The sequence below is a fragment of the Buteo buteo genome, chromosome 12 (assembly GCF_964188355.1).
Source record: "Buteo buteo chromosome 12, bButBut1.hap1.1, whole genome shotgun sequence".
In the NCBI taxonomy this organism is placed as follows: domain Eukaryota; kingdom Metazoa; phylum Chordata; class Aves; order Accipitriformes; family Accipitridae; genus Buteo; species Buteo buteo.
This window is the reverse complement of record NC_134182.1, coordinates 26,285,843-26,312,682: the sequence shown is the minus strand read 5'-3', so window position 1 is coordinate 26,312,682 and position 26,840 is coordinate 26,285,843. Positions and strand designations below refer to the sequence as shown.

Genomic DNA, 26,840 nt, shown 5'->3' with positions numbered 1-26,840 from the left:
GAAAAGATAATTACTGAGGGGGGAAAAAAGCTTTCTTGATAACAATTACACTAAACTGTTCGAATTAGCATACCCACAGATGGTTCTTTGTTGTCCCACATACACATTAGAGAGAAGAATGTTTCATTACATTAGTTCACTCACTTGAAAAAAGAATCAGGATCTGGTTATTAATCACACTAATACTACAAAGGCTTTGTAAACTAAAGAGGTTTTTGACTGAAAAAACAATGTAAAACAAAAAAGTTAATTAGGCTTTTAGGCCTGAGTTTTCAAAGGCAGTGAAAGTTGGATGATATCTAGGTGAAAACAGCAATCTGTTTTAGCAGCAGGCAGGGATTCAGAAATATATCCCCATTACTATTTGGTCTGACAACGCTGGCCCTTTCTGAGCATGGACACAGCATGCACACCCTTTCAGCAAAGAATAATCTAATTAAAATGTATACTTGCATACGGACGTGCTATGCCACTCCTTTCCAATTTAATTGTAAGCATTGTTATATGAATGTGAATACTCCTCTGCCAGCAGCTTAAACAGTTTTCACAGATATTGCTGTGGCTTTGCTCTGTGTATGTGATGTGGCCAGCTGTTTCTTCATTAGCCTTCTCCTCTTCTCTTCTAGAAAAGCACATCTGCTTCAGATAAACACAAAACAGGACACTTTTGCCTGACCCATTGAGAAGCACATGCTAATGACCATTTCAGGACTGAAATGCACTCTGCCAGCAGCTTTCACATATGAAGCTAGCTTTCCTGATGACTGTTCAAACAGAGGTCAAAATCCTGACCCTCTGAAGGAAAATGGTAATCTTGTTACTTACTGCAATAGGACTAAATTTCATCCTGGCTTTGTTTTATGGGTATCCTTCTCCCAGTTCCTTCCTTATTTGTACCTCCTTTTTGGAGTGTGTTGGTAAGCAAATTACAGAGAGGCCACCCAAGCCTCGATAAGACAGTAAGGGGAACCTGCAGGAGTTGCCACCTCTGTCCTCTCCAGAAAGTTAAGAGTTGTCCCCATCCTCAATGCATCAACAGCCTACTTCCTGGTGGGATAATCCGACTCCCATTGTCTGATTAAACTCTAGGCTGTAAGTTTCCACGCACCAACTCCAAGTTATATTTAGAGTCTACAGCTTGCTCTCTTCTGTGATAATGATAGCAGTAATAAACCAAACTATTTAAAGGCTCATATTTCTTGCAGTATTAGTTATGTAGTACAAAAATTTGTCAGAGGAAAAACTATCAAAACCCAGTACAACAAACAATGACTAGCCTACCAGGTATGGATCTATTTCTGCACACTACCATGGCAGGGCTTAACTCCCTCTTATGCTCCTACCCAGAGTCATATGTTCTCCCTCTCTATCAACCTGTCACTGTTCAGCAAAACAATTTCCTGGCCTACTTCTGGCAACCTTTACAAGCACCAGACCAATTTTTAACTGTCTGTAGCCCCTGATTAAGGACCTTAGTTTCCATGAAATAAGGTTTGCCAACACCTAGGTACAACCCCTTGAAACAAAGTGAATGCCCTAATCACCTTTAAATGACTGCTGGGTTGCTGCTGTCTAGGAAACCATTGTGTATACACCAGGGTTTGCGCACAACTACTGGAGATATCAAAAGCTCCTGTCTCTCCTGGACCACATTCAGAGGGATGCACGATGGTACTAATGCATCATGGCATCTTCCAGACACTTTCTGCGCTCTAAGTCAGAAATCCTCTCTTTTGCAGACTCTGAAAAACCTCATAACTAATATGCAGAATGAGACAATCTCTTTCAAAATGACTGGAAACATCTTGCTGAAATACACACACCACCTGCATGTTTAATTTGAAATGTGAAAAGGAGGCCCATCTACGCCTTACACTCACCTCCTTCACCTTTTCACTTTGCAGTCCTCATCAGTAAGTTGCCATCAACATCTCCCCATCCCTTTTATTTATTAAGAAGACTCTACAGTCTTTCACTTCAGATCAGGGAACAAGCTTTTGAGATGCAATTTGCAGCTCTCCTTCATTTAGTTTTTTACTATTTTGACCCAAGCCAATTTTCTCTCACAATCCTCCAAATGCTGCTGCCCTGCAAACTGGTAAACCACTAGGTAGAGAATTGAGCAGCAGACAGGCTAAAGTGGCTGTACTTTCCGATAGCAGCTCACACCTCCCTCAGCAGTGGAAGCAGCAGGTGTTTGTCTTTAGTGCTCTACAAACTGTATTTTTTTGAGCTGTGCCAAGCAAGTCAGACAAGCAATTAAGCTCTTTCCTACATCCTCATCTGGCACCTCTGTTCAATACTCCAAGATGCACAGAAAGAACGAGCATATGTCTATGTTCATCTGTTCAGCTTTGTCAGATAAAGACACCATAGGACAGCAGAATCTAAAAGCCCCAAGCCTTTCTGTGCAGCTGCATGATCATGCAGATCCCACAGCCCTGTAGGTTTTGATAATTTCTATGCTTACAGCGATGAGATAGAGGGCATAATCTTGGAGTAACACAACTTATGCAGTGTCTAACTCCATACATCCTCACCTGCACTATGCACATTCTTGAAGTATGTGGGTCACCGCTTTACATGGCAGCCAGGTATGCATCATTTTTCATTTCCACTTGCCAGTGACATTATCTGGCCATTCTCAGTAGTGTTGCATCTAACCTCTTAAGTCCAGAAGAATTGTTCTCTGATTACTCTATACTTTCATGATTATAGAAATTATTCACTATTGCTAGTTTAATTTGACTTAACCAAGTAAGTCTGCAGGTTCACTGTTTAGCAAAAGAACAGACAGAACAATGTATTTCTGCTGAAAAACAAAGTAAATGAATCCTTACAAAGTCATTTTTATACATCATCAAAGAAAACGAGAGTATACATAAATGTTTTAAAAGGTTTTTTGCCCCAGAGCAAAATAGCATTCTAAGGAGTTGCCAATATTTCGAAAGAGTTCAAAGTAGCCTCAACATTTTTTCCCAAATACAATACAGTGGACTGGATTCATTCATCAAAGTCCTAAATATCAAAGAATCTGTCACAGAAAACTGGTACTCAAAATAAATATCATCAATTGTGGGCACTACCATACCTTGACAAAAGGTAGCATTGATCCTCTTGTAGCCTTGTGGGCATTCCATCATAGGACTGTATCCATGGTAAGCTGAAGAAAAAAATGATGTCAGTTAAATACTGCTGATTTATACCCTTATTTAGAGAGCCTGACAGCCAAATTATTATGTAACCATTAAAAAAAAAATCATTGTAAGTTTTTATGAGGTATGGTTAAGCATAAAAGGTCAGGAAATTAAAATTAAAGGTTGTACACGTAACCTTAATTCCATCTCTTTCCACAGGTATACCACTCAAGTCTTCAGCTATCCAGTCAAATTTGTATGTTTTCCAAAAAAGAAGTCTTTGAAATCAGGACATTATCTTTCATCCTAGTTGTTCTCAAATATTCAAATAATTACTTTCCCAAACCAGCTACAAATATCATGTTGGGAAAAGATAAAGTTGAAGATTCATGGTGGAAACTCAGTGGTTTTAAAACTGAAAGCAGCTTTAGAAAGCAGAAGTATCTTCAATGTTAAGCAAAATTCTTGGGTACCATTTCTCCTGCCATACTGAATTAAAAAAAAAAAATTTGAAATACAGAAGAAATGGATGCAAATAAACTTTTAAAACAAGGCAGAAACAAGAAAAAGGCACATTTGTGATTTACCTAACAAAGTTGCTGAATTTTGAAAGACTGTGTCGCTTATTGGCTGATCAGTTTAAACTGTCAAGGATATAACACCACTGCAAAATACAGACTGAATTCAATTTTGCCAAAACAGGAAGTGTTCAGTTAACTAGCTTTTATTTCTATTTATTGTTTCTTTCCTCCACTTAAGGTTGCCTTTGAGACTACAGCAAACTGTTTATTGATTCTTAAACTGTTATAACATAAATGAGAGCAGTAACTTCTTTGTATGGTTATGCAATAAGAGCTAACCTCTTGGCAAAGCCCAGTAATTTATTAAACATATAGGACTAAACTTTTGGCACTATGATCAAACAAGTGCCTTTAATAAGAGTCAGGAGAGTTTTTCATAATTTGAATGCTACAACAGAGATACCTTACATTTGGTCAGATCTTTTGTTTTCCTTTAAAAGTGTTCTAAATGTTCAGCAGGTCAAAAAAAAATAATTATCAAGCACATTACTTTCTATCTTTACTGTATATAAACTGTCAAGTAAGACAGAACAACTGAGTGAGATAATATTTTCAACTGGCTTCACTTCACATATAATGCCTGAACTGCACACCTATCCCTGCAGCTTATTTTAAAACTGGTAACTGGTTGACTATGGGGGGGGGGGGGGGGGGGGAATTATTTTCATTAGTTCTAAAGCTTTTCCTATCTTTGGAAAAATTTAAGTGATGATCTCAAGTAGCAGGTTTTGGAGTGAGATAATTTTATTTCAAATTTCTGTGAACTATTTAAAATAATTGCTTAATTAGAACACTAAGATTCTCCTTAGAGATTGCTTAAAGTGATAAAATGGTTAAACACAAAAATAGTATGGGTCAAGATACAACAACAATGTTCTTACAGTTTTGAATACATACTTTTCCATCTTTGCATTAACTACAACCATTTTAACACAAACTAAAATTTGAAAATTTTGTCTCTCAGCATGAAGTGGCAGCTACACATTTATTTTCAAGGCAGCTCCAATCTTTTTACAATGTTAGTATTAAAAGCAGTTGAAATTTAAGGTGAGATTTTCAAAAGCACAATGTATTAGCCTATTGCTGTTCCCCAAAAATGTCAGTGAAACTCCTAACATTCATGTTGGCACAGTCAGATTCATAATTGCACTGATTATGTCCTAACTTGTCTGTTTGCCATTACAGACCTGATTCAATTCACACTAAAACCAAGAGAATCTCTCTTTTTGTGGGCAGGAATGGTACCCTGCAGTACAACCTGGTGCAGGAAAACAGAGAAAGAGCAGAGCTCTTCCAGTTGTAGATGGAGACCAGCCCATAAGCTATGCCAGGCCTTTTCCAGTGCTGCAACGCATTTTCCCTTCCAGAGTGACTCAGCTGCTCTAGAACGTGCAGTGGTGGAATGAGGTCAGGGATTTTAACCTCTCCCTCCCTCCTCATCCTCCTACTCCCATATTGAACAGGAAACAGTGGCTTACTAGCAGCTGTTTTCTTCCTTCTACAAAGAGCAGCAACGTAAGCAGGTCTCAGTAAAGAGCTTGTTCAGTGATGGCTAGTGATCCATGTGGGAGCTGGATGGAGTCCTACATTACTTACCCTTTACTCACTTAGACAACCTGTTTGTAATTATTAACTGTTAGCAAGAAGCCTGAACAATCATAACATTCCCCACATAACACAGAAATGCACTTTGTCTTAAAAGTCGTCTTCTGTAGAAGCCCTCAAAAATGGAGATCTGCTCCAAAAGTTCTTTTCATTTTCAGTAATACTGAATAACCTGTAAACTTACATGGGACATGGGAGCTGTCTCAGGCCAAAGCACTTGACTTGCAACCAGACAGAAGCCCTGAACTGAGCACTGGCTATTACCCAAAATACATAAGTACATCTTTATGAAGTGACAAAGCCCTATTTAAGTCCCTGGGAACAAGACACACACAAACTTATGTACATCCTTAAGTGGTTGGCTGAAGAGAGAAGAAAAGTGCTTGCTAATGAGACTGAAGTATATGCTTAAATATTTTGCTGAAGTGGGTTTTGCAGAAGATCACGTTAAGTGTGACCTGATTACATATTTTTACATAACCAGGTCAATCTTAAACAAAGTTTATGAAGCATAAAACCATAAAAGCAAAAGGAAGTCTGGTTGCTTCCAAGAAGTCTACAATAAAAATGGTAATACCAATTTAGTGAAGTATCAGAACAGGTCAAAATTACATGGGACTAATGTGGGACTAGCTTTGACTGCTGAGACGCTAACATGGACACCACTGAACTGATAACTTACTAATAATTTGACTCAAGTTTTTCCATCCAATATCGTATATATAAATATATATATATAAAAACATATACATGCATACTCTGTTTATCAATGAAATATTCTCGTTATGGTAAAAAAAAACCAACAAAACAAAAACCTGATGAAATATAAATCCTTAAGCAGCCACTCCACACTTTCCTTAAATCTTATCATAAATTTACATTTATCTTTGGAAATTGTTTGCTCTACAAAAGCATGACACTTTGATACTGACATGAGGCTTATTTTGACACCTATGCTGTAAGGACACTTAGGCCCAGATCCAAAACAGATTTGAAAGTTCAAGTTGTGTGCCTAAGTTCAAACCAAACATCTATAAAACTCTAAGATGCTGTAAGATCACAAATTCCTGCAACACTCTAAATTTATCACCTTAAGTTCTTAGAAATCTGAAAATTCACTATTTGTACCCATGCAGAATTGCCATAAGTCATGGCATGATTGAACAGCATCATGCTTAACTCATTCCTAAATCAAATCTAGACTAAGAAAATACATATACCTCTACCAAAGCTTCCTGACAGATTCAGTGAATGTTCTTGAAGCATACACCTACCAAATCATACTCTTGATATAATGTAGTGGTAGATGACACTGTATTTTAACCTGGAGAAAACGGACAGTGCCCTCATATCCTCCTCCCTTCTTAAAACACTAATGTACAGTGAGAGCTCCCGAGAAAGATGAGAAATGTATCCCATTATGTCTAGGAGACACAAACCCTTACTTTCCAGGAATGCTTTAATCGCAAGGACAGGATTATTCCAAGTGGCAACATTCTCTGTCTCCTCTTGAAATCATACAGTTACATTCAAAAACACAATTCCAGATTGAGCCAGAAAGCAGGAGTGAGCATGACTCACACCATAAGTAATTAAGGACACTGGGAAAGAGACCGGGCTCCCAGGACTGTTCCAAGAATTGTTTCTACATTTTATGGGTTACGGTATCTCCTCATAGGTATAAAATGTAGATTAGAAATTCTTCTGGCAGATAAAGGAACTGTGAATTGTCCCATCTCGAGCAAGTGTGCTAGCCATTAAGCTTTATTATAAAAGGACAGTGCTCATCTCATTAGCATTTAAAAGAAATTATTCTTACTCAGTGCTTTGAAAAAAGGGTGGTGGACTTCCCTTCAGGAGAGGTTTTAGGGTGAGTTCAGGCACTTCTCTGTACCCAGCTAGGAAACATCTGGGGACCAGGATTTTTGACATGGTTTGTCCCAGTGTCCCAATGTTGTCCTTTGTGGATTCCAGGCTGAGATGACCAGTGTTTTACCTGAGCTATGAAGAACTAGCAAACGGGCTTCCCTTCGAACCAGGCACCAAAAATTTGTATTAGTAGTTCCAACCAGGTTTTGTTTGAAGCACGTTTCAGCCTATTGTGATTTTTCTCATGTCACACCTACATCCACTAAGCAACATTCCAGATGCCCACATGCTTCTGATGAACAAGACTTTCAGTTGTAGTTAAGTTGTTACTTCTTTGGAGAAAGTTATAAAATCAGGCCACATTTCATAATTCATACACCAATACAGAATGCACATCTCTGTTAGAAACTGTATTTATGTGCTAAAGGATACCAAAGTCTTTTATTAACTATCGCCCTCAAAGACTCCAAGGAGGTTCTCTTTCGAAAGCACATCAGAAGATAAACATACTCCAAAACACAAAATTTAAATGCTTCATAAACTAACAGATCAGACTGAGTCAGCATAAATTTATATCAGACTCTCCTGTGGAAGGAGGAGTCAGAGAAGTAGGAGTAACAGCAGGTTTTTTGCTGGAATTGTATTTACATCCACATTAAGACTTGTGGACATAAATATGCTTCCAAAAATATCAAATACTGAACACATTTCCAGTGTTGCTATTGGTACAAGTAACAGAGGCCTAGAAGACCTAGATAAGAATGACTGCAACTCTCTGCACTGTTTTTAGCCCACTAAATGCAGATCCATTCCATCTACAAAACAGAGATCACATGATCTTTTCTCATCTTTCATTTAGTGATGAAAATATGACATGACAGAGAAATATTACTATTCCTGTGCAACAAGAATGTAATTCACAAAAAGTTTAAAAGACTAGCTTCACCTATCATGCGAATAATTTGAAATTTCTTTCCATTATAATATAATGTCAAATCATAACAAAATGGTGAAGAAAGTCTTTGTCATTGCCTAATTGTGGAGGAAGATATTTCAAAAACAGAACAAAAAAATGTAACTGACAATTTAGAGCCTAGAAAACTTTGGCTCCGAATTTGAAAGTTCATCTGCAGTCCCAAGAGGTCACTGCATTCTCTCCAAGCAGTAACTGGCGCCTCTATAATTTAACATTTCATTTTAAAAAAACAAATCCAGCTGGAAGAGGCAAGATGATTCAATGTCATTATCCTTCCTGCATTGAGAAAACACAACAATGCATCACTGACTTAAAGGAGGAGAAAGGGGAAAAAACCCAACAACATTAACTTTGCTGGCTGCACTGAGTGCCTGCATACTGTAACTCTGCTGGCATGCAGAATTCCAGTTTCTGCAACCTGTCCCTAATCAAACCATAATATATTCTTTCTATTGTGTTCCCTTTTTTCTTTTTTTTTTTTAATTTTTTTTCTTCAAAAAAGGAAAAATATTACTTGACAGAAAAAAAAGCCATAAAGTGATCCAGAGAATAACAACAAAATAGCACTTACACGGCTTCTTGGGACATTTCTGGCATTTGTTAAAACCCCAGGAAGTACCCACGGTTCCACAGCAGTCTTCTTGCTTGGAAAGGCCAGGAAGTGCTTTGCCACACTGGAATAGTCAGGTAAAGAATACTCTAGTTAGTGATACTATATGATGCTCACTTCTAGTACAATGTTCTTTTTCAGTCATCTTGGGTCAACTTCTTGCTGAGACACTGAACATTCACTGGAGCTCTTAGCTGAACTTAAATAGTGTCTATGCATTGCAATGGCATGAGTAAATTAGGTGACATTATTACCTTTCCCTGTGTCAACCTGAAAAGTAGGAGAAAGAAACAGAAGAGAACAGTATGTCATAGGAATGAGTGAGTATATTTCCAAGGTAGTAACTGGCCATCAGCACCTATTCCCTATATACTTCGTCATAAAAACATGCTCGTCCACTTTTTCAAAAGCTGTAAAAAATATCTCAAATACCTAATTACTCCGTTAAAGAAAGACAAAAAGTATGACTGTGATTTCTATAGTTATTTCCTATTAAAAAGCCTCAATTTCCTGCCAACTTATGTTTAATGTTTATGACCACTTACTGAAAATTGCCAAGTTATGACAGATTCTGCTGCCCAGATACTGAAGATGGTAACACAGATAAGATGAATGAGGCCAAAGTTAGTGATGTCTGTGTTATTCCAAACAAGTGCCTCTTTCCCCATTGAAATATTTAAATTAATCTTGCAATAATTTCTGAGGTCAATATCCCCCCCATCAAGAATATACTTACCATGCTTTTTATTAATAAGAATACTAATTTTCAGAAGCTTACAAGGTACTAGTTATATTCTTGACTTTTGCAATTTTCTTCCATTTTGCATGGTAAAGAAAGCTTAAATGTATTTCTGAGATGCAGACATTAAAAACATGCATCTAAACCTGTCAATTAGGTATAAAATGGAAGTGCATAAAGCACAAGAGAAGTGCACAACAGCTGCAATTAGTAACACTTTCAAAGCAAATACTGATATAAATAGGCACTGCAGCAACCAACCCAAATGTGCCGAAGTGTGAAACCTCAATATGGAGTGAATAGACCTTCCCTAATCTAACTTTCCCTCCTGACAGCATATAAACCTCTGACCCAAACGCTCACTGCCGCTTAGCTTTCAGCTCAAGATAGTTGGCTAATCCTGTGGCCCAGGCTGCGGCCTTGTGGTTGCTGTCACTTTGGCTGGTAACCCAGTCACTCTGCAGTGGGGATGCATGCTGAATGCACAGGCACTGATGGCTTCCTCCAATCTTTCCAAAGTTTTTCCAGCATGCTCTTAATCATACTGACACACATGAGTCAATGATGTTTCTGAAGTACAGAGTTACTCTGTATAGCTTCATAGTGTGACTACTAACAGGTTAGCAGGCTACCCCACAATGTCAGGGCTCTGAGTCATCAGAGGGTCACCTCTTTGCACAGGGAGGGCTGGCAAGGCATCATCCCAGCCATCTTCTCTGCCCCTTTTTCACAGATACTCCCCAGGTGCCTCCTGAAATATCTCAGCAACAAATTAAAAGCAGCACCAGTTCACTGTTTAAACATCAAACTGTAATGTGCAACCTGCGGCAGCTCAGCACTTGCTGCATGTGAAGCTTAGACGTCTGTCAAGGGATGTGTGAGCAGCCGGGAACATCCTCTGCCCCAACGAAAGCCAGCCTCCCTTGTGAAATGGAGCTTTTAGCACCAGGGCAACTTAGCAAAGTTACAGTGCGCCTCTGCACATCACCCCTATATGGGGTAGCACCACTTGGGCTTTGAGCCTCATTTTAGGGTGACACATGAACAGCATAAAGAAGAGTGGCCAAACAGTTTAAAAGAGACTGCTCAGTTATTGTGCAGCTTTAGGAGTCTATTTTCACACTACTGTCTGCAGAGGGTCTTGTGACAAATTTTCCCACGTTTCAAGGGGAGAGAAACAGACCTTGCCTGTATGGTATTTGGCTGTGTTAAAACAGTAAATTATCTAAGCAAGTCCCTCCCACCTTTCAGATGCAGGCCCAGGCTTACACTGTGTGAACATGTGTCTTTCAGTCTGTCTTGCACTCCCCTGGCTGGGGCACTGGGCAGGATTAGTAGGAGATTGACCATTCCTGATTGGTCAGTCAGAGTCCACTGAGTTCTGTTTCCAGAAGCAACTCTTGGCCTCGCACTTCACAAAGGCCATCAAGATGCACAAACAGGGAATTCTGCACAACTCCCTCTGCTGCAGCAGCTCAGCTGTTTTCAAAACTGTAATTAGCTCTTTCAACTGCCTCTAGCTAGATGATATACAGATCTTGCTGCAGTTCCCAGAAGCTCAAAAATCTTTCAACTAGAGAGTACATATGTCTCCTCCAAGTGGTTGCCCTAAAACCTTAGAGAATTCATGTTAAGTCTTCACACAATGCTAGTTTCTCAACCCACATCCCAGGTGAACATGCTCTGGGAAGGACCATTTTACTTTATAATCACAGCTATTCAGTTTTACTTTATAATTACAGCTGTTCAATTCCTTTCCTAGAGCTGGGACTGCTTCTTCAAAGACAGAGAAGCCACTTACTAAAGTTGCCTAGTGTGGCTGTTGTGGAGAGTCAGTTAAACCAATTTGCACTCAACTCTTCTCCCTGCCTTGTGCCTCAGTTTTACTACTCTCCTCTCTCCAAAAAGAATTGAGAGGAATCAAGGCTGGTGCTGAACCTCCCCTTATGATCTCAGAAATGGAGCATTTGGGCAGCGAGGCCACATTACCTAACACCCAGTGTTCCTCCGCAAGGTCACAAGCCTCAAGGACACATCCCAGCAGCTCGTGTGTGTCAAGGCAAGACTCCACTAATGTGAGAGCCAACATGCCATCATGAACTGGCCCTTTCTCTCCTCCCCTGCCCCCCGAATAGGTGTCATTTAACAGTAGTAAATTAAAAGCATATAAAACGAAGAAGAAGAAAAAAAAAAAGGAGGGGGAAGATGGACTAAAGCCCACTTTTAGTTTAGGTGTGGTGCTACAGCATTTGCACTCTACTGAAAATCATGATCTCTGTGGTCATAACTTTTTCAAATTTCCATATAAAAACCATGAGCAAAAATAAGGATGCCAAAGTCTGAGTCATCTGGCAACTGTGGTTTGTAGTCCTGTCAGTAAAAACTGGCAACGATTAAAGCTGCTGCTCCCACTGCCTCTATGGTGAATTAAAGCTTGAAGAATCAATGATAATTTGGTTAATGTCCAGATCATTGTAGAAACTGGCCAGTGAGGAAAAGCAACTGCCACATGGGGCTCCTAGTGGTGTAAAAACTGTGTAATTTTGGAGCTATGTACCAGAAAATATGACTGCTCTGCAAAGTCCTAAGCCAAGCAGAAACAGAGTTCTTCTATGGCTAATAAACCTTGATTTCTCTGATCATCTAATAGTGCTTCAGATAGTTTCAACACTCATGGCACTGCACAAACTGTTTCCTAGCCAGCTACAGTTTCTTAAGATGCTCCTCCCTTTCACAAACCCTAAGCATCAATGAACCAAAGCTGCTCTGTTTCTACAGGTCTCAAAAACTTTTAGGTAATTTCTATACACTTCAAAAGTCTTACCCACTTCCTACTACTGAGAAGAACTCATTAGTTCTTCAGACAGTCTGTTCCAGTCTCTGAGTCACAAGTGACTGGAAAAGTCACTTGGGGGAATCCATAACTATTTTTAGTTTGTCTCACCATTCAATGCAATTCCAACACATAACTATGAGCCTAAAATAAGCAGGGAAGTTAAACACAAGCATACAGCTTGCACTGTGCATGAAGATGATGCCATTCCCTAAGCTTAGGTTTACACTTTTCTATCCATCATCCACACACATTTTAAACTAATCTAGCCTGTATTCCTGAGGGCTTCTGGAAAAGAGAACAGATTTTCATGAATGATACCTCTGTCACAAGCTTACGATTTGAAGATAATTCTTACTGGTTCAGAAGGCAAAGAAGTCATGAAGGATTAGTATAAAGAGCTCAACTGTGCTGAAAGAGGCTCAGCAGTAGCAGCAGTATGAGGCACACATGGTACTGCTATAAAACAAAGTTCTTCCTGGGTAAAGCACTCACAGACACTGAAAGTATTGTTTCGAATCCACATATTTTTCCCCATGCGTGCCTGGGCTTCTATGCCAATATTTTATATAACTGAAGGAAGTACTGAATATTCCCACTGGTAGACTGAAATTCTGGCTGACCCTGTGCTGGTGCACAAAGGCTACCCCAAACCACATCACATCTTTGTTCCTCTGTCCAGACTCCAGCCTCTGCCCCATCTTCCACAGCCTTGGAGCGCTAAGAGTACTTGAGTTGTGCACTGCCACCAGGATTTCATGTGTTTTCCAATGGAGGGAAAAGGAAGGAATCCTTGAAATCTCTCTGCTAGGGCAGTAGATAGAATTTATTCAGCTCCCTGTGAAGTGCAGTAGAGAGCCCAGTCTGGCAATTAGTCTCAGGGCAACTGCAGAGGATTCCAGCCCAGAGACCACATTTCCTGGGACTCCCACTCCTGCGTGACCCATCTACTAATCCCTGTCCCGAGCTGTTAGTTAAAACCACAATACAGGCATAAATAAAGGAGTGTCACATGATTAAATATGTTTGAAATTGATAGGTGTTTTGCCTGAGTTAATAGCTAATGACTCTGGGATTCAGCTCAAAAGACTGCATTTCACATACCACAATAGCAGAAGTGAATGGATACACTGTTTAACTTTCTGTAAACTATTCAACAGGCACAGATCTTGGATTGTTGCTTCTTTTTTTTCTATAGGCACAACAAACAGAGTAAGAAACCTCAAACTTAATAAACCATATTACTGAAACAATTAACAAACACACTTAATTAGCTTACTGACCAGTTGAATGACAGGTTGCTACAAATGAAGAGTATTATCCCATGTAGCACTGGCTCACTAACAGACATTGTCTCATAAGCAGGGGAGAGAAACTTAAATACTTCCAGACTTTCTAAAAGAACTGGTAAAGAATTTGTTTTGGCTTAAGCAGAACATTCTTCATAGGCAAGAAAAATTACCCAGCTTTTGTCTATTTGAGTAATTAAAACAATGTTTGGTGTTTCTGGTATCCGATACATGTTTAATCTTCTGATATTTCAGGGTATTGATCTTGCAAAGAATCTATTGCGAATGAAGCATTAATCCTGGAAATGAATCCACACTGATTTCTGACAGTCTGTTTGCTTAAAAACTTCAGAAGCCAAACCATGAGCTTCAAGGAATTCCAGACAGTTATTTTATTTTATGAGATGGTATTTTTAAGACTATTCTAAAGAAAAAAAGGTTTTTAAAGTGCTCTAAGAAAAAAAGTACCAGTATGAAGCACAGAATTTTACTTGTATCATTTTTCCTGCCTAAAGAATATAAAATAGGGAAGTACATTTCATATAGCTGTCAAAAATTGAAAATACCCCAAATTTACCTCCATAGGAAATGTTTCGTTAAATCTGAAGTTCAACAGGGATATTTATACAGTTCAATGAATAACTTCAACTGGCATATTGCTACCGTCATTGCCTCTAGACTACATGCACTACAATCATATTCCATACACTAGTATCAATACATTAGGTTATGCATTAAGAGCTATCAACACATTTTGCTGCTCTGATTTCTTACTCAAAAACTTTGATGCCTTTGCTTACTATTTCCCATCATGAAAAACTCATCAGTGATCTAAGCCTAGTTCCTAAAAACTTTATGTATATTCTCAACATTAAGTACCTGATCAGTGTATGCCCTTGTCTGAATCAAGTTAAGTAAATGCTTAATGAGTTGCAGTCAGAATCTTTATCATGATACAATGTTGACAACTTCTGACCTTTTCCAGCTGCCACCTATCACTTGGCTTATTTTGTATTCTACCAAGTCTGACAGCAGAGAGAAGGGTGTTGCTCAAACCAAAACATTTCCTGTAAAAGACATTACTGAAACACAGTATTAAATAAACTATTTCCATAGAAATTTATCCCACTAAAGATGCTGATAACCTAACATCTGTTTATCATACTTGTTATTTATCAGAACTAAGCAGCATTTGAAACACATTTGAATGCATATGTGTTTTGATCACACTGAAAAATGGACAGCCCTTAAAATTTTCAATAAAGTCTTTACTAGTATTCACCAAAGTATTATTATAATACACCAAATTTCACTTCACAGTACCAGAACAACTCTAGTTCAGGCATTCTTCTCAACAGAGCTGTAACAAGTACAGACCTTTTCTGCAACACCTTTCAAAGTACTTTGCAAGGGAAGCACAAAGCATCATTCGGCAAACAACTGACAAATGAGGAGTGGAACATATCCCCTGAACACCGCAACCTGGAAATGACCCTAATTGAAAACACCCCAGCAAAAAGGGGGGATCAGAAGACAGCATTTTTGAAATTCTTTCAGTGATCATTTTAGAGAGCAGTCCAGCTCCTCTCAGCAATTACACCAGCACAACTGTGGGACAGTAAGGAGGAATGAACAAGCATGGGCAGACATGAATTCTTAGCCAGCTTCTCTTCTGGACTTTTTGGCATGTGTTGCCTTCAGCCAGGTAAGCAACTTCAATATCTGTCTCTCTTTAGACTAACAACTCTTTTTTATTCTGTTTTTAGATTATAGATGCTGAGATCACCAGAAGTCTCCTTCAGTAAAACTGATACTCAAAAATATCTGCTGAAGAGAAGAGCATTACTCGTGAATCTATTCAGAAAGAGCCTGCTTTAGAGAAATTTGGAAATACCAGCTTCTCCAATTTCTTGCTGCTTTGCAAAAAATGCCTCCTCCTTTACAGTTAAGCAAAAAAGAGACCAATCAATTCTGAGAAGACTTTTTTAGCCAAAATACTGAAATGCAGTAACCATAGGAAAACACATGAATATACTCAGTAGACACTTCAAAGTGATCTTAAGGGAGGGAAGAAAAAGCGGTGCTTAATTATCTTTATATGAATTTGACAGATAGTAGACATCTGCATTCTTTTCTCTATTTAAATGCAAAGTAATCATACACAAAATTAACAGGACTTGAGATTACCAACATAATCTTTACTAGGTGCACCACTGACACTGTAGAAGTATTTGGGGAAATAACAAGATATTCTGTGTCATAATAAAGGCATTTTTATTAGAATTAAAATGAAAAGCAGCTGAAGAGGAGGAATTAAAGGAGAGAAACATAATCTTCCTTATTTGTTTAATTTTTAAGTAGAACTTGGAGAATCAGTGGTCTGAGATGGCTGACTCCTTGGATTTCAGAAACACAGGACTACATGGCTATAAAGAACCGTGCAGGACACCCTGTCCAGTCTCCAGCTTTTGAAAGCACTGTAACATACACTGCTCTCCAGAAATTTACTGTTTTCCATCTTAAGTGGGATTTTTGTCCTACTGCTTCCATTGTATCTGTTTCCCAACTTCAAGTCTCTGTTTTCTCAACATTATTTTCTACAAAATAAGGTGCAGGTTTAGGTAAAGGTTTGTTTCCTATATTTTTATCACAGCAATAAGTTTCTGGCCTGCATCTTAATTGTTAGTTTATGATATACCCTGCAAAATTTTTTTTTATACTAGGAGACCATTTGACAAACCACAACTTTTGTATGCAACATATCATAGTAAGCTATCAAGTAACATTGTAAGCTATCCTGGAGCAATCATTGTTAACATCTCCCTGAGGAGAAATAATTGCTAAGTGTTCCACTTAGAGAAGAGAGGCAGCCAGGAAAAGTGAATTGACAAGTAGAAGAGAGAACCATCCATAACACTATTTGCTTCCTATATTACTTTTTAAAAATTGAAATATCAGTATTACTTTTATAGTTGTTCTTTCTACTTTATTTCCGAATGCTGAGGGCACTTCAGGAAATAGTCACAATTAAGCAAAGTATACATACATGTGTACATGTATTTATGAAAACATACATCTATCTTTATCTACCTTAATTAAACTAGGAAATGTCATTCCTCTAGCCCTTCTCTCTCTCCTCCTGTCCTTCTAAGCCTGTAGACTGACATCTTTTCACACATCTTTTACTACCCTTTTCTCATGGTTGCTGCCTTTGTTTATAGTCACAATACTACAGACAACTAAGTAGATAGGAAGTCTAGAAGAATTTCTATGTTGTTAATTAGGAGTGATAGGAGGCCTGAGAATATGACCAGATTCTTCAGCTCTCTGTACCATAATGTCCTCCAAGCTGGAGTTCAGGGTGGCTCCAGCTGGTAACTTTAACAGTATGTGCTCTCTTGGAAATACACTGCAGAATATAGGCCCTGGATGTCTAGGGATTTGAATATAGCAACTATCCTACTGTTTTTGCAGGACTACTGTTTTTGAATGAGATACATCAAAGGAATTTAACTAAGGTGGGGAAGCATGTGGTGGGAGATGAAAAATATTCCACAGAAGGCTCTAACAAAAACAAAGCATTAAAATCAGAGGACCTGTAATTGAAGACCAGCTGAAATTCAAGGAAGAAGGAGACAACAAGAGATGGAGAGAAACACAGAATGGTAGAGGTTACATGCACAAAAAAACACAGTAGAGATTCTGATTGTTTTTATCCTGTGCTTTTAGCCTGGACCAAAAGTAAGTTCAGCAAAGGCTTTATTAACTTGGTTGATTTGCCTAGAAGAGGCCACACACATATCATTCCATCAATCTGCTCTATAGACAGTAAAGTCACCTCTGACCCTAGGATATTTAATAAAACATTTCTGAAGCCAAATATACAACCCACCCTGCAAAAAAAATGTACAAATACTGATGATTGTTGAAGAAAGTATGGATATCAAAATTATCCAGCATCAACTCCAGAAAGGACTTGTAACACATTGCTACTAATAGGGAAAGCTCAGTTTAGGATCTCGTCTGAACAAATAGAGAACCCTCGTATTTAGCAAAGCAAATATCAAAGAAACAGAAAACCAAATTCTTTCAGAATAGATCTATTCAGGAGTTTAAAAAAAAAAGTGTCTTTCCCAGTTCAAGGTCTATTTAACATACAAATAAATAATATGCATTGCCTGACTGCAGAAAAAATATTAACATTTCAGGTTCAAATTTGAAAGGGGAATGAGTCATTTAAATCTATATTTATGGCAAGGTCTTAAATGAATGCTCTACAAAATGCTACGCTACAACTCCAATTTTTAACTGAACCATTATACTAAATAACAAAAGGCCTCTGAAATCCTTACTATGCTCTTCTCCAAGACTGACACTGAAAGGATCAATGGAATTTGTAAAAAATGAGAACATGCATTATTCTAAACTAGGAGGGACTACCCTTTCTTGAGAGCACTGCAAAGACCATTTTTCCAGGGAAATACTGAAAAAAAACCATTAAAAATTGGAGACTAAGCATTTAGTAGGATTCCAAGTCAGGCATGAGGGCAATGCAAGCATATTTTCCCTTTTCTCCCCCTTTAAAACAAGCACATTACTGTCTTCCAGTGAGTGATGAGTAAGCTTTAGTTTTAAAACCATTGTAATGTGAGGGGCATGCACAGGACACTGAAAGTTTTGGCTATGTCATTCAAAATACCTCACTCATGCATGTGGCAGAAAGAACAGACAGTAAATTGATCAAGCATAAGAGATAAGAGATAGAAGATACAGCACCCAGTGCCAAGCCTAAGACTGAGGAGGGAATTTTGTCTTCCCCTATAAGTGCAAATAGAAATACAAATAAATAATAAGAAACCATTAATTATCATAATTATTTCCAGAATTTTATGATTGCATATTATAACACCATGTTTGTTAGATCTCTCATTCTTAGGAAATACAGAAAAATGGCTGTTTGACACAGGTCCTGCTTCATTTTGTCATGTAAAATCCATGAACTTTCATTTGAACATGTCCTTCAACACTTCTGAAAGAACAAACTCAAGGTTTTACTATTCCTGAAACAGACAAGCATGAAGAGCTCATCAGTATAAATTAACTCTGTGGATCCCAAATCAAGCATTCAACAGTTAGTGGGTAACAGCCTTTAATGTTTCATATGCAAACTTAACTCTGGTCTTCTAGAAACGTTTTTGGGGCATGATGACATTTAAATTTACTTCTTCCATTGCATTTCCAGAATGAATTATTTTTAATAATAATAATGGCCTAGCATGAGGAGGTTTTGGGATCTCTACTTCCACAGCAACTTCTGAAACTAGAGTTAATTAGGCCACCACTAGAAATGCTACAATACTCCGCAGAAGCCAGTCACTGAAAGGAAGAGAGAAAAATATTTTGCAGGAAAAAAGTCAGTTCTTTTTTGCTGGCAGAGGCTGATTGAGACTAAGGAACTGTGATTTCAGTTTGAGGTTCCAGAAGGTAACTACTATCACTACCTTGGGATCTGTCACTGACACTACCCTCATCCTGCCTCTGCTCCTGTCTGTTCCCCATCACCAATCCTCTCCAAAGCTCCTTGCCCCTCTGTGAGTGAGGTCTTTTCCTTTTTTTTTTTTTGGGGGGGGGCGGGGGGCGGGTGGTGGTGGTGTGAGGTGCTGCCTGGGAGCTCTGAGAAAATTTCCTTGCTCTCAGTTCTAATGCTTGGCATCACAGCATTCACTGACAGCTAAACACTTGTAAAGGACATTTTGCTCCAGTCCCGCATTTCAGGGATGATGGGTGCTGTCCCTTTGAGAGGAAGGCAGACCATGCTCTGTGCAGGTGAACTCTTTGGAAAATTTTGCTGCCAACATCTAACAAATGTTTGTGGAATATATGGAAATAGATATATTTTTAGATGTTTGAAAATTGGCTAACTTTCAGTGCATGTTACTGGAAGGACCAAAACCAGTGAACTTTCATTCTCTAACATCAGCCCTCAAAATAAGTGAGTGATTTTTCTGAAACCTCCCACAAAATTTCAGCCTGAGGCATGCCTTCAGCTTAAAAAAAATTGATCTGAAAAGTTAAATTTTGGCAAGGTGATAAGCAATAAATAACAGGGTCTTACTAATGTTTTTACAATCTCTTCACACATGCTTTTTTTAGTCTCTCTATATATTTACACATATATACAAATATGCAAAAATGTTAACACTGCGTTGCTTATTAAAGTGCTGTCAAGAGGTGAAAGAAGATATGCAGTTTTGAATACTCATATGTAAAACTGTTGTGAACATATCATTTTAAACTGATCTAAGGTTTTAATGCTCTAGCAAACACTCAGTTGGCTTTCATGATTTTTCTACCCTATTCAATGGTCACATTTCAACAAATTCAAAACATTAGCCTACAATACTGTAAAACATGAAGTTGTTGAATAGGAATTTCAGCAAAAACTGCAACTCCTTGAAAAACACTGGCTGTTGAGATATACATGCAAAAAGACTCACTAAACTCAAAGACAGTACAAGCTGTGGAAGATGGTGTAACCTTAGCTGTTCAATCAGGAGAGAGAGAACTAGGATTTAAGTCATGGTTTTTTATTTGGAGAAAGAGCTTATAAATGGAGAAGTTATGGCTGGAACAACTGAGATCAGAATGTCAGGGATCCAAGTCCACAGGAAATGAAGACATTAGCTTGAAGGAGAAGGAGGTTCAGAAAAATGTTATTTTGTAAAAATTTTACATTCTTAAAGTAATTTTCTTTCAGAAAAGAATGTCAAATGTGTCCTTTCCAGGCGACTGGTGAAAATTTTTTTCATTTTTTTATAATATTGTTTTAAAGCTACCTGTCTCAAAAGCCTTAGGAAACATTTCTTACCTGTGTCCCAATAGTCTCCTGGAAGCAGCGCCCAAGCTGAGTTTTAACTGAAACAGGAAACATATGAGGAATGGGTTGTTGATTTGTGTAAGTAGTATGTCCTTTCTGGGTCTTCTGATACGGAAGACCTTGGTAAGAGACCTGTGGATGTACTGGCTGAGGTACTTTCGCTTTTTGTCCTGTTGATGAGCTGTCAATTCTTGAAACTTGATGGATCTGAACTGAGGCTTCAGGGGGATGTTTCACATGGATATTCACTATGTTAGGAGGGAACTTCACTAAAATAATTGAAGGAAAAACACATAAGAAAAATTGGTAATAAAATATGTCCAAAAAGGCACCTCTAAGATTTCTTTTTTGTACATTAGAATTTTTACAGAGTGCCTTAAAGTGACTGAAACAAAAATGAAACCCAGATTTGGGGGTTAGAGGGAAGGCTGAAAGAACGCATAGAGTCTCATTAACAAAGCAAGAAAATGAAAACTCTTCATACTGGAAGGAATGACATTATAGGATTGTAAAGACTGCTACGTAAACATGGATGTCCAAATTGGCTGGTATGACATTAATATTTGTGGTCATACTGTGTAATAAGAATCCCAAAGTTCCAGAATTCAAACTCTAATGGGTTATATTTGGATATATAGTAAGCTTTATTTTCTTTTTCAGATAGATCATCTTTCTCTGGAACACAGAAAAAGCTTCAGATTTCATCCCTTCACCTTTATATACCTGCCAAGTCCCAAGTTTGCCCCTGCAAGAGTTGCCAGCATCTCAACCATCTAAAATCACTACTCCCTTCACTGAACTTTGGATTCAGGATTTGGCAGATAAAGAAAGAGGAAATGTTTTTCAGATACTTCCATTTTTAAATACAGTTGTAGTTTTAAGTCTGGGTATATAGACTGAGACCCTCCAGTCAACGTAATGTGCACAGAAACACAAAATGCCCTTTAAACATGTAACTCAAATTACTGGGGGTAGGGGGTACAGGTGGGCAGGGAGGAGAGCTGTGTAAAAAGTTTTATAGTTTGTAAGCTGCATAGCAAAGTTATTTACTGTGTCTGACTGGGTCTCTTTTGTCAGCAAGTACCGCACAGACTACTCGAGGCCAACCAATCCATTAGATGCAATACCCCTTCCAAACACCAAGAACCAACAAATACCATTTGACATACTTTCTCTATAACACATACTGGATTGTTGAGTCTTCTCAATTGTCTCCTTGCCTCCAGGAGACCAGACTGTTCTTTGGAACTTGATTAGGCATTTTCAGTTCTTATTTACAAATTTCAACCTCACAGATCTACTTCCCAGGAAGCATATTGCATTTATTTTAGCTGCTCTAAAATTATATTATTTTGTAGAAATTGCCTTTGGTTTTTCACATTAATTTCATTTCTCTAGGCACATTTGCAGTATTAATTGGTCTCATATATGAATTCCTTAAAAGAAACAAATTTATTTTTACTCTGCCTTGCATTGTTTCATTTATGAAAATCTTCAACATATTGTAGACAGAAACATCAGAAATAAGGTAGTAGAAAGCCAGCAAAATACAGCTACAGGGCCTTAAAGGCTCTTTAGATCTTGCCTGTAGCAGAAAACAACCTTCAAGCAAAATTTATACTACATGAGTTCTGTTATAGGTAAACCCACAAGGAAAAGATTCAGTGTTAAATGGAGAAGCAGCAAGGCCCTTCTTAGGCTCTTAAGACTGGTTTTGCAGGGCAAGACAAGACAGCATAGTCTGGCTGTGAAAAGCACAAAACTCACTCCGGACTTACTATCATGCATTTTTGTGTATGAAGAGGGATCCCTTCAACTAGCTTCTCCAGCTGATAAATCTAAAAAATATATTAGCCCTCAAAAGAAATCACTGAATAATGTTCTGCTTTAATCTAGCAATCCACCTAGAGATGTTCAGATGCTGAAAACATCAAATTTAGGCTGGTTCCTCCCATGTACTATTATTACCACAATCCTCTCCAGATCTTGGATCATTGCCTAGATGTGCTGATTAATTTTTATTCTGTCAGCCATTTTAGGATGAATTGTTTTATTCTTTCCTTGAAAGAAATGAAACATTCCTCTCTCCACAATCCAACACCCGCATTTCGGCATGGAAAGAGAAGAAAAGGCATTATGACTGCTGATGGTTCTGATGATGACTCAAGGGTCAGGAAAAAAAATTTCAAGAGGTCAGACTCTTTAGCAATGAGAAACCTATTGTGTGTTTTAAGACACCAACTCTAAATCTGAAAAACAACTGTCTTACATAAAATTTTTTTTATGGTCCACCATGTTGTCTAAAATAATTTGATCTAGAATTAAATAGTGTCAGAAATAAATTGCTGCTCTGCTAAATGTTTAGGTAATTATATTCTCTCACTCCTCCCCCCTACTTCTCCCCCCCCCTTTGTTTTTGGTTTTTTTTTGGTTTTTTTAGAGTCAGAAAAGCTCTGGCGAGCTTTAAGGACTAATACTCCAACATGTCAGTGGAAACAGTTTCCCAGTGGACTGCATAGTAGTCCCCAGAGAAGAAATCCATTGAAAAGATAGAACAGATACTTAAAAGAATTTATAAAAAATTGTGTTTCCAGAAAGATACTGTCAACACTTCCTTCACAGCTATGTCCCTTTCTGAAGACAGAATTACTACTTTAGATTATATTTATCCAAACACATAAATAGTTAGGCCTCTTTTAGCAAAATTATTCAGGAACTAGTTGCCAACAACTGAGCCTCCTCACATCTTTCCCCCATATATTTTGTTTTTATTCAGAAGGAGCAGTCTTGGAGAGGTAATTGTAAAATTACCCTCGAGAAGAAAAATCAATCTGGCAATTCAAACAAACAAAATTCACATGTTATGAAACTGAATTGCAGGGGTCTCTCCACCTGGACAGGATCTCACCAAGATAAAATGTCATAGGGCACACAGGAATCATTCAACACTTCTCTTCAAGGTCATCAGAACTTGCCACCTCACAAAAAAGCATTAAGGGAAACAGAAACCTGAAGCTGACTGAACCTTCTTTGACTGGGCAAAATTTGATTAACATCACAGTTTTTCTTGTTTCTGATCCTCAGCCTTCACAGCATTGGCAGTAGGAAATCCTTACCATTTTTTTCTATGATATTGTTATATGACCTGGAAAGAATATTCTATTGAACTGAATCGTATCATGGCCTATCTACATTAAAAAGTTCACCACAAAATTAACTTATAGGACTTTACCAAATGACATAACAAAGATAAACATGGATTGTACTTATAGTTTTACATTAGATTTAAGTTTTGTTATGTTGAAAAGCATTGTCTCTTCCCTCCACTAGTAACCATGGAATCACCTGCAACTTTCTATCTAGGTATACTGCAATTTATGGACTCTGTTCAGCCCCAATCATTCTCTTTTCAAACAGGTTTACACTCCTGGAAGAAGCCCCCTGCATTATCATTGGACTGTACAATCTGCATTAAATTCCACCATAAAGCAAAGTAAATTTACTTACAAACTTTTGAATAGCACTATTATTTCTTATTATTTCAGTCACTGAGCAAAATACTTTCCAGTCACTCTGGTGAGGTCACGATTTAAGTTGTGGTGTCAAGATTAAAACTATGTAGACATCACTATCATTACTGGTTGGATACCCAGAATTAGTTAATAAAATCAACTCCAGAGGAAAAAATATCTGTCAAGAAAAAAAGTTACCTTTTACACCTTGCTGTCCAGACATCGTCAGTGGTAAAGTATGAGTAGAGTGGATTATTTGTGATCCTACAGCCTTGTTCACCTGTTGTGGGTGATGGTATAGTTTTGGAGTATTGGCAGTCTGCACAGGGATCTGACAAAGTTTACCAGTGTAATTAGGAGGGCACTGGCATTTATCTCTAGAACTACACTGGCCTCCATTCATGCATGGAAGGTGGCAAATAACTGAAACGAAAACAGAAAGAAAAATTTTGTTAATGACTTTAGCTTTCATATTATCTGACCATGTATCACAGAAGTTGAGGAGGAAAGGCATAGAGCTGGGGCCCTTCAATCTTCTGGTATCCGATGAATGACTATCTATCTGATATGCACTTTTAATTGCCTTGTGGTAGAACCACTTCCTTTCCCCTCCTTGTGACCTCTGCCTGGTTCGCACCTTCTTTCCATGACAAACCCTCCTTTTGACCTCTGCCTGGTTTGCATCTTCTTTCCATGACAAACACGGCAAGCACATGCCTCCCTTAAAAATCCCAGCTATTTTATTTCATTATACTATTAAGCAAGACACTAAATTAATATGGTGCCTGGCTGCACCTCTTATTCATACCTCAACACATGTATCCTTATTTAGTCAGCCTCCCATTTCTGAAAATCCTGGACCACCTACACTTCCCTGGAAGACTGGGGAAAAACTCACCAGAGACTAGACAGTACTGGGGATAAATTTTCCCTTTTCACTGTGAGCCTTGGTTGTTCTCCAGAAAACCATGTCTTACTGAGTATCTGTATTTTGCTTAACATTTATCTCTCATATAAAAGAAGCTAATTTGTATACCCACCCATGAAGATCATAAAAATATCAAAAGACTTTACTCAAATGATTTCAGAGACAAATTCTGAAGTATTACAATATTTAAACTCCACTATAAAGACAAGGGTAGTTACTTCTGAGCCAGCTAGTACTTGCACATTTACAGCAATATAAATTATCAGATGAAACATGAAAAACATCAACATTGAATGAAAACTATTTCTTAACTCAGAAATACAAACAGTAATAGGTATGGTTCAGCACTTTCTAAAAATATGATGTGAGACCTTATAATCAACCATAATCTAGCTGAGCTGTCAACATTTTCAAGAACTAAATGATGCAAAAACAACAGGAGGAATCCTGTAAGCTTTTGTTCAACACAAACAAAAGGTCATTTTTTCAGAAATCAAAGATTCTTGGAGGAACAGCGTACAGTATCCATTTGTCAGCTTTAAGATAGGATTCTGACTGTAAAAATAAATAAATAAAAATCTAGACTTTACAGTAATTATGGTATTTTGCTGGATTGGTATTGCTTGGTCTGTATTGAATTACAATGAAAATGAGAAACTGTAGATAATGCAAGGTAATTAGGAACCTAGTGCTTATTATTCCAAGTGATGTAATCTCTGGATGACTGCAGCCTATTACTATTATTAATACTGTAAATAGTCAGTATTGGAAAAGGAACCTGTGTGTTGTAAGAAGACAAAGCAGGACATTCAGCAGCCCAAGGAGTTCCAACCCAACTGTGTAATTCACTTGGCCCAGGAAAAGTGCTCAAGAAACAGCACAATCAGCCCAGCTTGCTGCAGAGCGCCCCCGTAGCGTATTGACGGGGTCTGGAACACCAATGCCTGATGGCCAGATAGGTCCACACATAAATGTAAACACCCAGAATTGTTTTTCCACTCTGTTCTGCAAATGTATATTCAATATTTTTCTCATCTTATCTCATATTTTAATTTCATATAAACTGACAGAAAGTACTTCAAGCTGTAGCACTGTACTAAAAGGCCTAGTTGACTTCAGAAGGCTATCCATGCCAGCGCAGGCCTCACTTTTTTGGGTCCTAGTGCTGTTGGGACTTTATCTAAGCGTATAAAAGATGCCCTTACAGAACGGCTATTACTTCAGGGTAAAATGAAGGATTTTTGAGCCCAGAGTAATTAAAGCATGACAGCTATCTCTCTCACTCTGGTACAATTTCTCCCTGAGCTACCACAAACAAGCAGGTTTACTTTAATGGTGACAACATACAAAGCATTTTATGTACTTATAAAGATCTGCCTGAGCAGGGTTGAAAGCTAAGGTGGTTTTCCCACAAAAGTAACATTGCACAATGAAATAGTGTAAAGTAGCATTAGGACAACAGCAATTTGGTGTTTGAAAGAAGTACAGTGGAACAAAGGCAAACAGAAATCATCTCACTAATTCCTCGAGTGCAAGAAGCCTATCCCATAGATTTTCTTCCTGCCCAAAGCAACAAGGTAATGTGCAAAAACCAGCTTTTAGACAATATAAATATACCCAGTATTTCCACCAAAAAATTTTAATTTCTTCTGAGCTTCTATTCCTATAAAGCAGCCAGTGTCTGGAAGGCCATATTGCACAGGTATCTCTGCATTAGAGGGTGCTCTTCAGGCTTTCCTCTCCTGCAGGAGCCCACTGGGTAGTGAATGGGCATGTGAAAAGCTCTGCTTGCAAGCAAACAAAGTTTGTACTAAAAATACTGGAAAGGAAGATACCAATAAAAAAAGACTTCATTCATGTCCCTTTTCATAACTGCTGTGGATA

General features: G+C 38.1%; 1 protein-coding gene across 7 annotated transcripts in view; it reads right to left on the bottom strand.

Annotated features, from left to right (window-relative positions):
* LTBP1 (latent transforming growth factor beta binding protein 1) overlaps positions 1-26,840 on the bottom strand; it is a 211,174-nt gene that overhangs the window by 87,455 nt on the left and 96,879 nt on the right. For all 7 annotated transcript variants that reach the window (XM_075043130.1, XM_075043129.1, XM_075043128.1 and 4 more), the window contains 4 exons: positions 24,227-24,451; positions 20,508-20,785; positions 8,740-8,842; positions 3,092-3,163 (listed from right to left, as the gene is read on the bottom strand). In XM_075043130.1, the coding sequence (XP_074899231.1) occupies positions 3,092-3,163; positions 8,740-8,842; positions 20,508-20,785; positions 24,227-24,451 (678 nt within the window). The remainder of the gene's footprint in view (positions 1-3,091; positions 3,164-8,739; positions 8,843-20,507; positions 20,786-24,226; positions 24,452-26,840) is intronic.